This window comes from Pogona vitticeps, chromosome 7 (genome assembly GCF_051106095.1).
Source record: "Pogona vitticeps strain Pit_001003342236 chromosome 7, PviZW2.1, whole genome shotgun sequence".
In the NCBI taxonomy this organism is placed as follows: Eukaryota; Metazoa; Chordata; class Lepidosauria; order Squamata; family Agamidae; genus Pogona; species Pogona vitticeps.
Genome location: NC_135789.1, coordinates 13,643,716 through 13,660,057, shown reverse-complemented (window position 1 = coordinate 13,660,057; position 16,342 = coordinate 13,643,716). Strand labels below are relative to the sequence as shown.

Here is a 16,342-nt window from a genome sequence, read left to right as displayed (position 1 = left end):
TAACCATAATGTAGGGCCACCGTATCTCGGTGTAATCGTATGGTAAATATAGCGCATGAGCGATATAGCGCTACACTACTTAATCAGCCTGAAAACACCTGGCCTGGTGTTTTTGCATGTCTTTATAAATGAATGGATGAAGGAGAAGTAGAGATCCTTCTCAAATTTGCAGATGACACCAAGGATCCTCCTTTGGAGTTTCCAAGGGGATTTTTTTTTTGCATCATCTCCCTGTGAAAGGGAGATGATGAGGTTTCCCTAGAGCAGCCTTCTTTTCAAAGGGCCTTCCACCCCCTCCCCCCAAAAAATGCCTTCTGATATAGGGTGCCCTTATGTGTGGGTTTTTTTTTTCTCACACAAAGTCCTCCCTGACAACACCATGATGATGATGATGGCCTGTGTAGTGAACCAGTTTTTTTGGGAGGGGCTCCTCATGAGGAAACAAGGGGTGCCCCATCAGCGCTGAGGCGAGGAAGAAGACCCCCCCCAAACCCACACAACCACACTTTTCCTGAGGTAAAAAAAAATCAAAGGAAATAAAGGCGGTTGTGTGTGTGGGGGCCTACCTCAGACGACGACGCCCCTGCCCTCCCAGGGTGGGTCACACGGTGGGGCGGTTGGGGTGGAGGGGTCCTTTGGGGGGGGAGGGAGAGAGAGAGAGAGTGCGTGTGTAACCATGAAGCAGGAGAGAGGGTTAATCCTTTAAAACACACACACACACACACACACACACACACAAAACCCACTCCACTTTCTGAGAGAAAAAGAAAGAAAGAAAGGAAAAGAGGCCTTTCCGGCTCGACCCGGCGGGTGTTTTTTTTTTTCTTATTTTTTTTTTCCTTCGGCCTCGAAGGGGAGGAGGAGGAAGAGGAAGGAAGAGGGAAGGAGGGAGGAAGGGCGGCCCCCAAGATGGCGGAGTCCGGCGGGGCCGAAGCCTTCGCCGCCCAGCGGCCGTCCACCCCCGGTGGGGGCCCCGGCGGAGGAGGAGGAGGAGGGGGCCCTCCCAGTCCTGCCAGTCCGGCCAGTAGCAGCCGGAGCAGGTGAGGGGGCAAAAGGGGGACGGGGGGACAGGGAGGGGGGAGAGGAAACACACAGAGAGAGAGAGACGCCCCCCTTCAGGGGGCTTTTCCGGGAGGGAGGGGAACCCCCGGGGAACCCTCCCCACCCCCCACCAAGCCAAGGCAGGGACCCTGGGAAGGAACCCCCCCCCGGTCTCCTCCTCCTCCTCCCCATCATCCTTCGCCCTGACCCTCCCCAGCCGTGGGGGTGGGGTTGATTAGGTTGCCAATGGGGATTCTGTAATTATTATTACTCTATATGCATATAGCGGGAGTAAACGGCTACCGTTATACGGTTCCTCTCCTTCCGTGAGTGCCTTAAGGACAACGATTAGAAACTACCCTGACTGGCATGGTTCTTATTTTATTATTACTGTACTATTATTATCGATATACTGTATAATGTTGTAAGCCGCCCAGAGACCTCCGGGTAGTGTGGGTGGCATATAAGTTAAATAAATAAATAAATAATATATACATTATTCGATATTATATTCAGTATCTTGTCTACACACACACACACACACACACACACACACACACACACATTATACAAAATACATTATTGATCTCGTGTTATTATTATAATATCAGTACAAGCTTGTTATTAATAATAAATGAATACACTGACATGTGATAGTGTAGGAAATTAATAGTAATGACTGTAATAATAATAGTAATAATAATAAATAACAACCAGTCTTATTTATGTATCAATTGCGTATTATTATTATATCATATATTTTACCATATATAATGTCCACAAAGGCGTTTTATTTAGAACAAGAAAAACAGCTACAAATTTATCATCATCATCATCATCATCATCATCATCATCATCATCATCATCATCATCATCACTATTAATACTAGTATTACGGTACTACTATTATAGTACATTTGTAACAGGGGTGCCTTAAGGAGAGCAAGGATACACAACTATTATCCTTCTGCATGTTCTTTACCTGGGAAATCCTGAAAAGGGTTTCATAAGTCAGAATTGACTTGGTGGCACCAATTGTTATTGTTGTTGATTGATGACTTCCAAAATGTCCTGTGATTAACAGTATTCCTATCACTAATATCACACTGGAATAGACTCTAGTATACTGTGTACAGTTACAGTATTCTGATACACTGCTGATGAGAATAACATTACTAATAACAGTACAGTGGACCCTCGACTTACAGACGGATCGACTTACAGACGGCTCGACTTACAGACTTCTCTGGCTGCAAAATTTAGATTCGACTTGCAGCCAGAGAATCGACTTACAGACCAGAAAAAAACCAAAATGGAATAAAAATAGAATAAAAACCACTGGTTATGGGATTAATCGGTTTTCAGTGCATTGTAGGTCAATGGAGATTCGACTTACAGACTTTTCGACTTGCAGCCACCATTCCAATACGGATTAATTCCTTAAGTAGAGGGTCCACTGTAAAGCCAAGTTAATAATAAGTTAGTACTGTACTGGCAACAATAATACTACATTAATTGAAGATCAATTAAGAGTCGGAGAATGCTCGTCACAATGAGAATAAAAGTTTGCATTTATTTACGAAAGCATTTCTAGCCTGCTGTATGGTGACTGACCTCAGGGCAGGGAGTAACCGATGAAGTCCCATTAAGAGAATCCGATTCAATTTAAATGCTTTCCATGGCATAAACTTTCAAAATGATTATGGGGGTGTGCGTGCATGTGAAAAAGCCGCTTACCGTCGTGTTTTCACTTGTTACCAGTCTAAAGTAATGTTGGCACCAGTCGGCCTCCTCGAGGAGAGCAGTCCCTGAATGATTTGCTCCATCCGAGAAAACGTTGGTGCGGATGTCGTAAGATGTATAATAATAATAATTATAATAATAATATAATAATTATTATATAATTATTATAATAATTATTATAATAATAAACAATGCTCACCATCCTATAATGTATGTACACCAACGTAAGTTGAACAGTGTACATCTCAGTGGTGATTTGGTACTAGTTAAGGAGCCGGTGCTTTTATATACAGGTATATCCCATCTAGAACGTGTCTACTCTGGGTGGTGTATACTGTACTTCATTGTGCATCAGTTCACACAATTGGTGCGTGATAAGGAACACGAGTGTTGACTCCTTAGCAATCCAACAGTTCACAGCTGAGATTTATAAAACGTGACTCACCCTGGTGAGCATGAATCATAGGATTCTGGCCGTTGAATTAGTTTGTAAATACAGTAGTCCCTTCATAGTGAATGACAAAGCACAGCAATAGTACATTCATAAATAGTCATTTCCAAAGAGGTAGCTGTGTTAGTCTGTTTCACAAATATAATGAAACAAAGCAAAAATGAATGCCTTTTCGCGCCTTGAAAGCTAACCAGTCAATATCAATGTGAGCTTTTATATTCTAGGATAACAGTGGATTGAAGTCACAAAATAAATCAGTCTTCACAGAGTTACAATTCTTCTGTTTTGATTTTGTTTTTAGTAAACAGTAAGTTGGTAATAACAATTGCGGCTATACTTTGACTTCGGTAGTCATTTGTTTTTAAAAGCACCTTTCTGTGGCTAAAGTGTTGTACAGTTAAACAGATTGTCAGAAGGGTCTTTACAAGCCAATTTAGAAAGAAAAAAAAACCAGTTTTAAAAACCACAAGCCATATGGAACAGGAGAGGCCTGGCTGGCTGCCGGAAACTCAGCAAGAATGGGGCTCACTTACTTATTTCCAAATAATAGTAAATAGTAGGCTATTAATGAATACAATTTTAAAAAGAAAAGTAATAAAAAGTATTAAATAATAATAAAAGTAGTAATGGTAGTTAGAGTAATAAAACACTAATAAATGACGGGCCGCAGTAAATTCTTACAAGTACTAATAGCAGCAAATTAGGAATGGTCTTGAAAATGCGGCAGAGAACTGTATTAAATAAATTGTTACTGTTTATCAAGTTGGAACTGACTTACAGTGACCCTAATAGGGCTTTCAAGGTAAGCTGAGGTATTTAAGGAGTGGCTTTACCAGTTCCACAGACACTCTGCTTATCATAAACAAAAAAATAAATCCTTATAAAATATAAATATTCAGATAATTAAATCTGAACATGATGGCTTGCTGATTGGTACGAGGGGTCTGTATCCCTTTCCAGCCGTGTCTTTGGCCACCTCTCTGAGAAACAGAGAAACAGCGAAAAGCTGTTTTATATATTAATACCCACAGCATTTTAAGGAGGATGACCTCCTTAAAATGCAGTGGATATTAATATATAAAACAGCTTTTCGCCGCAGTTTTGTATATCGCCAAAAGACGTTGGCAGAATTCTAGTTGCAGCCCAGTCAATTCTCCTTCCTGGATGCAGAACTCATTGCTCGTGCATTTCTGAGACAAAAGTCTAATGGTTGTCGATGTTTTGCATTAGCTCATTAAAGTGTGGCCAAGGCAGTTACCTAATCAACACTTTGACATTTCGTTATCAGTACAGTGGACCCTTGACTTACAGACGGCTTGACTTACAGACTTTTTGAGTTACAGACTTCTTTGGCCGCAAAATTTAGGTTTGACTTGCAGACTGAGATTTGACTTACAGACCAGAAAAAATCCAAAATGGAACAAAAACGGCCTGTTATGGGATTAATCGGTTTTCAATGCACAGTAGGTCAATGGAGACTTGACTTACAGACTTTTTGACTTGAGAACCGCCTTCCAATACGGATTAAGTTCTCAAGTCAAGACCCCACTGTAGAAATGACTCGGTTGTGACCCTCTGTATCCTGTTCCCTTCAGTCCACACAGCCGCAAGCAGCTACTCTGTGTATATAGATCGGGGACCTCAATATTGTGTAGTCCGTGTGTCTCCAGAAGTGGGTTGCAATCCATAAAAATGCACATGGAAAGCAATCTATGAGATCTGGGACAAATTGCCCCAAGGAGGTAAAATACTCTTTCAGTGGCTTTTGTGCATTGCTTTGGGTGTCAAATTTGTGCCTGTTTAATTGTGTTGTGTAGAGACCACCTTTTTGAGTTAGGTTGTCTGAGGTTGGGAGTTAAATTCCCTGCTCTGCATCCCAGAAGAGCCGGCCCGGGTGGCCTTGGGCAAGCTGCACAGTCCCAGGGCATCCCCAGAGGAAGGGAGTGGTGAATCAGGACCTAGAAAACCCTGGGAAGGGCCACTAGAAGTCAGAGGTGGCTAGTGAGCTCAGGGGTGTAGGTTCTCTGGCTGTGGAGCCAGAGGTTGGGAGTTTGAATTGTTCCTGCTTAATCTGGCGTTCTGGTGAGCATGGGCCCTGTGTAGATAAACTTGGAGCCTATAGATTGCACTCCCATACATCTGAAGAAGCGGACCATCATCTGTGAGTACTCACACCAAAATACATCTGTGGGTCTTAAAGACTCTTGGGAGGGATGTTTTTGGGCTGGAGTGATTGTCTGTCCTTCACTAACTGATTGTTTCTTCCAGCCTTTAATTTCAAAGAGAAACCCCGCCTCTCTGCTAAGTGTTTCTTTCCCTCTCCGCTGAGTGTCTCTTTCCCTCTCTTTCCTATGTTCATTTGGCAGTTGTTTGTTTGCTGTTGATCTCTTCAGTTCCTACTGATTTGAAGCCAAGATCTGCTGGGTCTTAAAGACATCGAAAGACTTTTCTGTTTTCTTGTGTTGCCTTTTGTTTTCATTATACTGTATGCCATGTAAAAAGGCGCTCACAAAGATTCAGATGGAAAAGCGTGGAAGAGATGGCGAGAGAAGAGAGGGTTTTTGCTTGATTTGAAGTCCTGCTTTTTGTGAGATAGTTAACCAAGGTCATCTCACACCGATGCTGTCATAATAGCTGCTTCAGCCCAGCTCAAGGGTAGAATCCATTTTTATCAGTCAACACCACAACTTACTTTGGTGTGTCCCATGTCACCTAATCCTGCTTTTGGACTAACCAGGTAAATGAGCTTCTTGAGACTGATTGTGTAATTGAGAAGAAAAAAAAATTCTACTCTTTATCCCACTGAAGCCAGCTCAGGAAGTATAATATCCAGTAAGACCTCCTGTATCTGCGAAATCAGTATCCACTGATTTACTTAGCCGTGGCCTGAAAATATTAAAAATATGAAAAGAAAAATTCTTAGAAATATATATTTCTAAAGGGGAACTGACCAGAACTAGAGGGAGGCAGGAGACCAGGCTATCTGTACAGTGTTCAGTGCTCTTAAAATAGCGTTTGCTATAATCCATGTGTTTCAGCATCCGCTGGAGTCTTGCAATGGATCCACCGTAGATATGGGGGTTCCTCATGTTCATAGAGTCAAGTCAGTTTCTTCTCTGTCGCAAAGCTGGACCTCGTCGAGAGTCTGTCTCAAAAGTTTTTCAGCTCTTGGGGGAACTTGGAGGTGCCAGGCCGGTCATTTAGAAATCTGAAAAGTAACTTTTTTAAGACTCTAGCCAGCGGTGTAGTGGTACATTAGAAGCACAGGTGCTTACTGTGACAGTCCCCATAGCCAACCACTCTGCCCCACCCCCACCCCGAAGTCAGAAATATAGGCAGACGAGTCAGAGGATCTGACAGATCCTATCCACAAATGAGGGGCAGGGTTTTTGTAAAGCGAATGGCTCTTAATTGTCCATTTGGGAGCAAACCACTCTTTGTTATTGTGCACCGCCACAAAAATAAGCCAAGAGTCTTGCAACCCTATTTTTGTTTTTATGCACGCTTCTGTCGCTGGAAAAATCTGTCCTGGTTTACCGTGAGCTAAGAACAGAAGGAAGAGGGAATCGTGAGGACATTGGTCAGGTGACACCATGGCTCCTCATAGTTGAAACGTTCGGGGTGCTTTGGTCAAGTTCTTGGCTCAGCTGCTGCCCCCCTGACGGAGATTCTCCCCAGTCAGAAGTATGTGCTTCCCATCCATGGGCGAATTCTGTTTCTCTTTTGCGCCAAGCTCTGGTGGAACCTGTGGCTGCTGATAAAAGAGACAGTAGGCCCAGAAGCCCTTGTGGTTTGCCTTTTTCTTGCTTTATTCTTTTCATAGAATCCTAGAATCATGGGGGTTGGAATGGAGGGTCCCTCGGAGGCCATCCAGTCCAGCCCCCTTAGTGCAGGAATCCAAATCGAAGCCGATCCGATAGACAGAAGTCCATTTTTCTCTTGAAGGCCTCCCGAGGTCATGGGTCCCGTCGTCGTACCACTCTAAAAGTTAAGAATTTTTTTCCTGATATTCAGCCCAAATCTGGCTTCCTTGAACACATTATTATGTATTCTTCACTCTGGGAGGATGGAGGACAGATCTTGCCCCTCCTCTGTAGGACCACCTTCTCGAGGCTTTGAAAAAGCGCTCCCCTGTCTCCCCTCTGCCTCCTTCTCTGTAGGCTTAGCCTGCCCAGTTCTTTCCAGTCTTTCCTCCAAGGGCTTGGGTTTCTGATCCCACCTGGTTGACCCTCCTCTGAACTTGCTCTGGTTAGTCCCACCTCCTTCTTCATGTGGGGTGTTCAGAACGGCACAAACAATCTTTTAAAAAGGGAATACATTTATTTACAGAACAGATTCCTTTTCGCTAAAGCACTGGACTTTTTGTTTGTTTGTTTTTCTCTTCATTGTCCAAAAAGGACATTTTGAAGTGGCTGAAAGCAGTTCCTTCCTTCTCCCTGATTTGCTTTGGGGGCCACTCGAAGGGTAGACGGACGAGCAGATCTCCCTGTTTTGCAATCCGTGGGCATCTCCAAAGAATTGTTCAAGGCTCTCTTTTGTGCTTTTTCTGGGGCTTCTGCCAAGCAGGCGATGCTTCTCCTCTCTACTTTTTCTCCCTGGCTACAGAAACACAAAAGAATGCCGTTGCCAAGTCAGAAAACATTAACATGTTTTCACCACCACCGCCATTATTTCCGTGCGGTGCTCTGTGACCCCTTACTACGCGTTCCTCTAACTACAAAATAATGCTGAGGCATTACTCACTTGCCACCACTTCTCTTTGTAAATACTCATTACCTTGTTTTTATATAATTTTTTTTTCTCTGGAGGAAGGGAAAAATATTCATTTTTGAAAAGCAGAGTGGAAAAACAACCTTCCCACCAGGCAGGCAGCTCTGTTCTTTTGTGTGTGTGTGTGCGTGTGTGTGTGTGTGAAGTTTTGCAAAGAACGGTGGAAAGACTGGGATAAAGTTAGGCTGGAGAAAATAAGATGATTGTGGGGGTCTTCAAATACTGGAAGGGCTTCTATGCAGAAGATGTGGCATATTTGGGCTCTGTGGCTTCAGCATCCGTAGGGGTGGGTGGGTTTGGAAACATACCCCCGCAGATATTGGGGGGGGGCTGTGTTTCGATACAGGAGGACTCTGTTCATATCATCAGGAGAGGCCTTCTCTCGGTTTCGCCACCCTCCCAAATGCATTTGTTGGGGACAGGACAGGGGCTTTCTTAGTGCCTGTTCCCAGATCCTGGAACTCCCTGCCACTGGAGGCCAGAATGGCTCCTCCTTTGCTGTCCTTCCGCAAGCAGGCAGAGACCTGTCTCTTCTGTCCAGCTCTCCCTGTGTGACTGGCGGCCTGCGTGGTTCTTTTTTTTTTTTTTGAGGCCTGCCTTCTTTGAATGTGTTTTCAGTATTGCTTGTGTTTACCGTTTCTCAGAGTCTAGTATTTGCATACTTATTGTTTTAAGCTGTGTTTTAACGATGTAAGCCACCTTTGTAAACTCACCATTTTTAGCTTTTAGAATGGTCTATTAGCGATTCAAGCTTCCTTGGGTCTCTTTTTAAGGAGCAAGGTGGGGTAAAAAGATTTTGAATAAATATGTGAAATAGACTCTGCTTAGGTTCCCGTGACCCCTTATGGCCGGTTACATCTGAGCGGCTCAAAAACTAATATTCTCCTCATTTCTTTCCCCCTCCCTCCACCTCCCCCCCCGCTTCTCTCCCTTCTAGCATGGCAGACAAGAACAGCATCTTGAAATGCACTTTCTCTGCACCAAGTCACAGCGCCACGCTTCTGCACGGCCTGGCATCTCTCCGGGCGCAGGCCCAGCTGCTTGACGTCATCCTCACCATCAACAACGAGGTGTTTCAGGTCCACAAAGTTGTCTTGGCTGCATGCAGTGATTACTTCAGGTGAGTGAGAGCCTTCGGTCCCACCACCCACCGCCCCCAAGATGCTGCACAAAACATCATGGAGGTTGGTGCCGGGAACGAGATGAAAAAGTGTTCCAACTTAGAAGGGGCCACAGCGGCACAGATCCGCCCCAGCTTTCCCGCAGAACATTCTAGGTTCTGTTCTCGATCTCTTCAGAGGGGGCTGGAGAGGATCCTTGCCCAGAAGTTGGTTCATAATTCAACTTTTGATCTATAGCATTCATGAGAAGGATCTTGGGATTGTATATTAAAATGTGCGATTTTAGGAGGCATTATCGGAAGAAGTCTCATCTCCATATCCCACCAGGTGGTATAGATCCCCTCCGTTCAGCAGTGGTGAGGCCCCACCTTGAGTCCTGTGTCTCGTTCTCGATGCTACACTTTAAGAAGGATGCCAACAGACTGGAGCCAGGACAGAGGAGGGCAACTGGGAGGATCAGGGGACTGGAAACCAAGCCCTAAAAGGAGGAAAAAACAGGAAGAACTGGGCCTGTTTTGGGTTTGGTTTGGTCAGGAGATGGGGGGGGGGAAGCATACTGAAAAGGTGCCATTCTCTTTTAAAACAAGACGCTCAGCCTCTGTATAACTTTGCTTTTTGATGGGTGAGGATGAGGGGTTCGCTGTTTTTAAAACCAAAATTAACCTTCCAGCCCTTTCGGGCTTGTGTGGGAAACGGCCCTGTAGCCCGCGAAGTTGTACGCTCTGATTTACAAATAACATCACTCAAATGAAAAAGAAACAGAAATGGCCACTCCTTTGTATTCGAGCATCCTGAAACATCCAGGTTTATAAAAACCATTTTAAAAAAACCATCAGTGAGAGTGCTGCGGGTGCATCGCGAGGGCAGGGCCATCCTGTAAGGATGATTTCCCGTAAATGTGTTAAATCTACTTTTTAAAAGCCATCTAAGCTTCTCTTGGCAACCCGTGAAAAAGAGTGCTTCTTTCTCTGCACAGTAAAGTGCTAAAAACTTGCGGTCTTAGGGTTAAGTCCTGGCCCAAATGCCTGCATTTCTACTCTTGAGATTAAGTGTCCTGTAATTCAATCGCCTCAATACACCCAGCCTGGCTTGTGGGCTTAGGTGGGTGGTGGATCTATTCAGGGCAGGATAGCTTGGGGGTGGGTGGGTTTGAGGTCCTTCTCATGTCTCTGGTGGAAATGGAGCCTGCGTCCCCAAATGGAGCCTGGAAGCTCCTCACGTTCCCCCCTCCTCCGGGAAAGAGGAAGGAAGCATCCTCTGTGCCTTTTTCTCCACCGTTTCGCAACTTGCTGGTGTGAACGGCAGCTTTGTTCCAGGCCCATCTTTTGAGAGATGTCTGTTTGTGTATATACTTCTCCCCCCTCCCCGTGTTTGTTTCCTTAGTAACATCTAGCTCCAGAGGTTTTATGGCTCTCTCTAACAGCCTGGTGATTAACAGAGGAGGAGGAGGAGGAGGAGGATCTTCCACCAGATGCTAATGGCTCTGTGTGATGGGGCCCCACCTCACACTTAGACTCTGCCTTCGTGTGATGGCCGAGCTGTAATTGCTTCCAGAGTTTCTCCTGCGACGTAGTGTGTTTCATCTCGTTCCCAGCACCAACTCGATTTGGGCTCCTTTTTTTTTTAAAAAAAAATTTCCCGCCAAGGGCAGAGGGCGAAGGAGAGGGGGAGACCATCTGGATTCGGCGCTCCCTGTTAGAGAGACAGTATAATTGGACCACACTCCGGCTGGCCTTCCATTCCTTGCTGATGGGAAACATTGCCCTCTTCCCCTCTCCCCCCCACAATGAAGCCGCTTAAGAGCTTCTGACTGTAACGCTCCCATTTGGGCCTTTTCAACAAACAGCCCCACGTAGGGGCTTAGCTGCTCAGTGGGCTACAGGGAGTGAACACAGTGCGGAGACCTCCCCTTGTAAAAATGACCTAAATCTGGATAAATGCTTAAACAAAAGAAGGATTCCACTTCTTCTTTATTTCCCCTCCCCCTCCCAGGCCATTTTGCTGTTTTGGTCTTTTTATTTGAACAGACAAAGGCACGGGGCAGTCTCTATTCCCTGTATTGTCTGTTGTCATTGGGTGGCAACTGTCCAAGGTTGCTTACAAGCGGTGTTTATAAAGACACATTTCCCCACCTGTAGCTATGGAGGTGTGTGCATAGATCTTGAAAGAATAGCTACTCTGTCCAGTCATTAGGTCACAAATTATTTCCGTGAAACAACAGGGCAGGTTTTTGGGGTTTTTTAACTGCTGAAAAATAATCCTAGCATGGAAACTTTCCCCTCCACCTTCTAGCCAGCAGGGGCGAAGACGCAGGCCCCCCCAGGCTTCTTAAGTGGGCCGCATGCGGTCAGAACCATGGACAGAGCAGGGCGGAACGGCATAGCTTAGGCCAGGAGGTGATTGACTTCTACCCTGCTGGCTCCACTTTTGCTTTCCTCCCCAACCCCCCCCCAAGCCACCCGTTTAGAAAAGCCCAGCCTGTACCCGCAACAACCCAACCCAAAATAACTTGTAAGAATCACCATAACAAATCAGCCCTAAGAATAGTAGGTTGTTAACCTAAAGAGAAACCAATTAAAAGTTACACTGGGTGGGTTGGGAAATCTCTCACATGATGAGGATGGTTCTTAATGCTTCCATGGATCGCTTCATTTTAACCTTCTTCCTGAACGACAGAAGAGAGGGAGCGTTACACGAGCCTTATAAGTGAAATTTAGCCCTTGGAAGCTGGCACGGAAGTAGAGAGGGAGCCAATGTAGGCTTGCTGGAATCAGAGAGCTATGGTGTGATTATATCTTGTTCTTTAAGGCAACTCCTGGTTGGTTTTTCCTGCCCCACACGCTGAACACAGAACCCTGACGCAAACAGAAACGGCCTTTTCAAGGGCCTCGGAAAAGTGCCTCTGAACTGTCTTTGGTGTTTTTTTTAGGGCCATGTTCACCGGCGGGATGAGAGAAGCCAGCCAAGACGTGATTGAGCTGAAAGGGGTCTCCTCCAAGGGCCTGAAGCACATCATAGAGTTTGCCTACACCGCTGAGGTGACTCTGGACCTGGACTGCATTCAGGATGTGTTGGGGGCCGCCGTCTTCCTGCAGATGGTGCCGGTGGTGGAGCTGTGTGAGGAGTTTCTGAAGTCCGCCATGAGCGTCGAGACTTGCCTCAACATCGGGCAGATGGCCACCACCTTCAGCCTAGCCTCCCTGAAGGAGTCAGTGGATTCCTTCACCTTCCGACATTTCCTCCAAATTTCTGAGGAAGAAGATTTCCTCCACCTGCCGTTGGAGCGACTGGTCTTCTTCCTCCAGAGCAACAAGCTCAAGAGCTGCGGCGAGATCGACCTCTTCCGGGCCGCCATCCGCTGGTTGCAGTATGACCCCGCGCGGCGCCGGAACGCCAGCCAGGTCCTCTGCCACATCCGCTTCCCGCTCATGAAGTCCTCCGAGCTGGTGGACAACGTCCAGACCTTGGACATCATGGTGGAGGACGTCCTCTGCCGGCAGTACCTCCTGGAGGCCTTCAACTACCAGATCCTGCCTTTCCGGCAGCATGAGATGCAGTCTCCCCGGACCGCCATCCGCTCGGACGTCTTCTCCCTCGTCACGTTCGGCGGCACCCCCTACACTGATAACGACCGGACCGTGAGCGGCAAGGTCTACTACCTGCCAGATGGCCACACGCGGCAGTTCAAGGAGCTGACGGAGATGGAGGTGGGGAGCAGCCACACCTGCGTGGCCGCCTTGGACAACTTCGTGTACGTGGTGGGGGGCCAGCACCTACAGTACCGCAGCGGCGAGGGGGCGGTGGACCTCTGCTACCGCTATGACCCCCACCTGAACCAGTGGCTGCGCATCCAGCCCATGCAGGAGAGCCGGATCCAGTTCCAGCTGAATGTTCTTCACGGCCTGGTTTATGCCACCGGGGGCAGGAACCGGTCAGGCAGCTTGGCCTCGGTGGAGAGGTACTGCCCCAAGACCAACGAGTGGGGCTACGTCTGCTCCCTCAAACGCAGGACGTGGGGTCATGCCGGGGCCACCTTGGGCGGCAAGCTGTACATCTCGGGGGGCTACGGGATCTCGGTGGAGGACAAAAAGGCCTTGCATTGCTACGATCCTGCCCTGGACCAGTGGGAGTTCAAAGCCCCCATGAACGAACCGCGGGTCCTCCACGCCATGGTGAGCGCCAACAACCGGATCTACGCCCTTGGAGGCCGCATGGACCACGTGGACCGCTGCTTTGACGTCTTGGCCGTTGAGTATTATGTGCCAGAAGCCAACCAGTGGACCACCGTTAGCCCCATGCGGGCAGGACAGTCCGAGGCCGGTTGTTGCTTGTTGGAGAAGAAGATTTACATTGTGGGGGGTTACAACTGGCACCTGAACAATGTCACCAGCATCGTGCAGGTGTATAACACGGAGACAGATGAGTGGGAGAGGGACCTTCATTTCCCAGAATCCTTTGCGGGCATCGCTTGCGTGGCGGTCATTCTCCCACAGAGCACAGCCCGGAGGTGACCATGGGCGAGAGACCTCTGATCTTCTCATCCTCTGCACCTTCTTGTCTACCCTGCCCTGAAAATTAAAGCCCCCGTGTCCAGGGTAGGCGAAAGATGTCGTTGAGCTACCTTTCGGTCATCTTTATTTCTTAACAATGGGGTGCTCCATCCCTCCATTGGGGGTGGGAGAGGAGCCAGAGAATATTATAAGGAGGTTTGAACCCAAGGATGGGGAGTTCTCCCGAGAAGGAAGGGGTGGTGCTCCCTAACAGAATCTGTTCCCAAACGTTCATGCGTCCTGCAGATGTTAAGTAATTGCTTTCCCCCCTCATTTCATCTCCCATCTTACATTCGCAACCCTCAGAGGATTTTGACTGCACCCCAAAGCGTTGTTAACATGTGATTTCGTGGCGACTGGGCTGTTAAAGAAAATGGGAACAAAATCGGGAAAAGTAAAAAATGTCTCAAACTTCCCAAAAGCAATAAGAGGAATTATTGCGGGGGGTGGGGCGGGCGGGCGGGGGATCGACTCTAAGGAGATGAACTATGTATGATCTCATGCAGGCATGTGTTCACGTTTCCTAGAAAAAAGCACAGTTTAAATGCATGTGTACTGCACACCTGTTTGCTTTCTCTGTTTTTGTCTTCGAAAACTGCAAACCGTCTCCGCCTGTCTGAACGTTCAGGAAGATCCTGGCCATTTTCCTCTTTCCCTCCAGAAAATCCAACAGTGCCTTTGACTCTGAACTGGGGGAGCAAACTGGGACCCATTTTTTTCATTTTAAAAGTGTTGCTGTTCGTTCAGTGTTCACGAGAATTGAATTATACTGTTTAAAATTTGTTTTGTTTTGATGAATGGTTCTTATACACAGCTGACATCAAGACTATAAGTTCCAGCTTGGCGACACCAACTCTAAATAACAGCACAATCTTGTGCGTTACGGCTTTGCAGGTACTTGTCTCTCTTTGGTGAACATGTAGGGGAAGTTTATGGGACATTTATGGGAAGGACTCTTATCTGCTGTGTCTTGTCTAACCAAAACCCACCTCATCTTGTGGAAGTAGCATGGAGCCCTTTATTTATTTAAAATATTTCTGTCCTGCCTTTCTCCCGAAAGGAACCCAAGGTGGCTTACATCATTAAAGCAGTATTTAAACCCTAATAACAGTAAGTATACAAATACTGAAAAAGAATTAAACAAGTTTTATATTAAAATGGTCACTAAGATCAATATTAAAACACATTTTAAAGCAACAGAGCACAGCGATCCATTCAAAACCCCTCTCAGACCACCAGTCGTTAACAAAAAGCCTGCCTGAAGAGGATGGTCTAGCCAGCAGGAAATGGGAGGAACTGCCTTCCTGTAGTGGCTAGAATAAAAGATCACTTGAAATAATGGTGGATTTTGGGTTGTTTTAGAGCCAGCTCTCCTGAGAGGCCCAAACCCAAACGTTACGTTAGATATACCTAATGTAAGCGTTAATGGGGAGAAGCAACAGTACCGGGGGGAAAAGTATCGCTTTTCCCCAATGTAAATGAAAATTTTTAATTAATCCTGAAAATCAATTTATTTCCCTGTTATCACGGTTACTTCTGCCACATTTCTGCCAAGCTCAGCCTGAGAATGTTAATAAAATAGGACTCCCATCTCTGTGGACGACTGGTTCCAAGCCCACGCAGATGCTGAAAATCGTGGATAATAGCAAATGCTAGACAAAGCACGGTAAAAATCCAGAAATATATATTTTCACCATGTATTTACCAGAACTGGCCACTAAAAGGAGCCAGAGACCATGTTATATAATACTGTATATTCTTTGGCAACTGCTCAATAGCTCTGGGGTTGAGGTCTCTGGCTGTGGAGCCAGAAGTTGGGAGTTTGATTCTCCCCCCCCCCCGGCCTCCTTGAGAGGGGATGGACTGGATGATCTGGGTCCCTTCAGCCCTGCAGTTCTAAGGTGGTGGAGGTGAAGAATACATAGCTTGGTCTCTGGCTCCCACTAGTGGCCAGTTCTGGTAAATACATTGTGAAAATTCATATTTCTAGGGTTTTTTTTCCCCCTTTTAATGTTTTCAGACCATGGATAAGCAGAACCATAGCTATTGATTCTGCAGATACAGGGTCCTACTGTATTATAAAGTGGGGTTACTATGGTTGTAGTATTTCCTCTTGTTCTAGTATGCCCATTTCTCTGCTGGCTGAAAGTGGCCCCACTGGGTTAAAGCTCGTACATACTTTCTCCTTAATCCATGTTTAGTCGGTCATCTCGGCTTGACTGATCCACTAAAAAAGGAGATCATCCCCTTGTATTAAATGTGTAAAACTGGTGAATCGTGGTGTGTTTTTTTTCCAGAGCAAGCTGGAATGCATGCTTGGCCACTCATTTCTGACTCTCTTAATTCCCGGATGTGAAATTAAAGCAAAAATGGCTCGAGGGTAATTTGATGTGTCAATATTCTGAATTATTGTAATGTACTCCATGCCTTCTGATTTCTCAGAAGAAGGTGAGTGAGGGGATGCACTAGGATATGTTAATATACAATGAAGCACGGTTACAGTGGACATAAAAATGCACTCTTTTTACCTGTACGTGATGTTTTTGCCATAATTTTATTATGCATGTGTAGACCAGTGGTTCCTGATCTTTTGGTCACCCAAATATCCTTCGGAGTGCAACACAGCTGGTGGCAAAGGCTTCTGGGAATCCGGCTTCCTGTCACTC

General features: G+C 46.3%; 1 protein-coding gene across 1 annotated transcript; it reads left to right on the top strand.

Annotated features, from left to right (window-relative positions):
* Nucleotides 1-738: 738 nt before the first annotated feature.
* On the top strand, nt 739-15,951 carry KLHL26 (kelch like family member 26). Its single transcript, XM_072977943.2, has 3 exons — nt 739-1,040; nt 8,943-9,125; nt 12,056-15,951. The coding sequence occupies exons 1-3, from the start codon at nt 910-912 to the stop codon at nt 13,635-13,637; spliced, it is 1,896 nt and encodes a 631-aa protein (XP_072834044.2). The 5' UTR covers nt 739-909; the 3' UTR covers nt 13,638-15,951.
* Nucleotides 15,952-16,342: the final 391 nt, after the last annotated feature.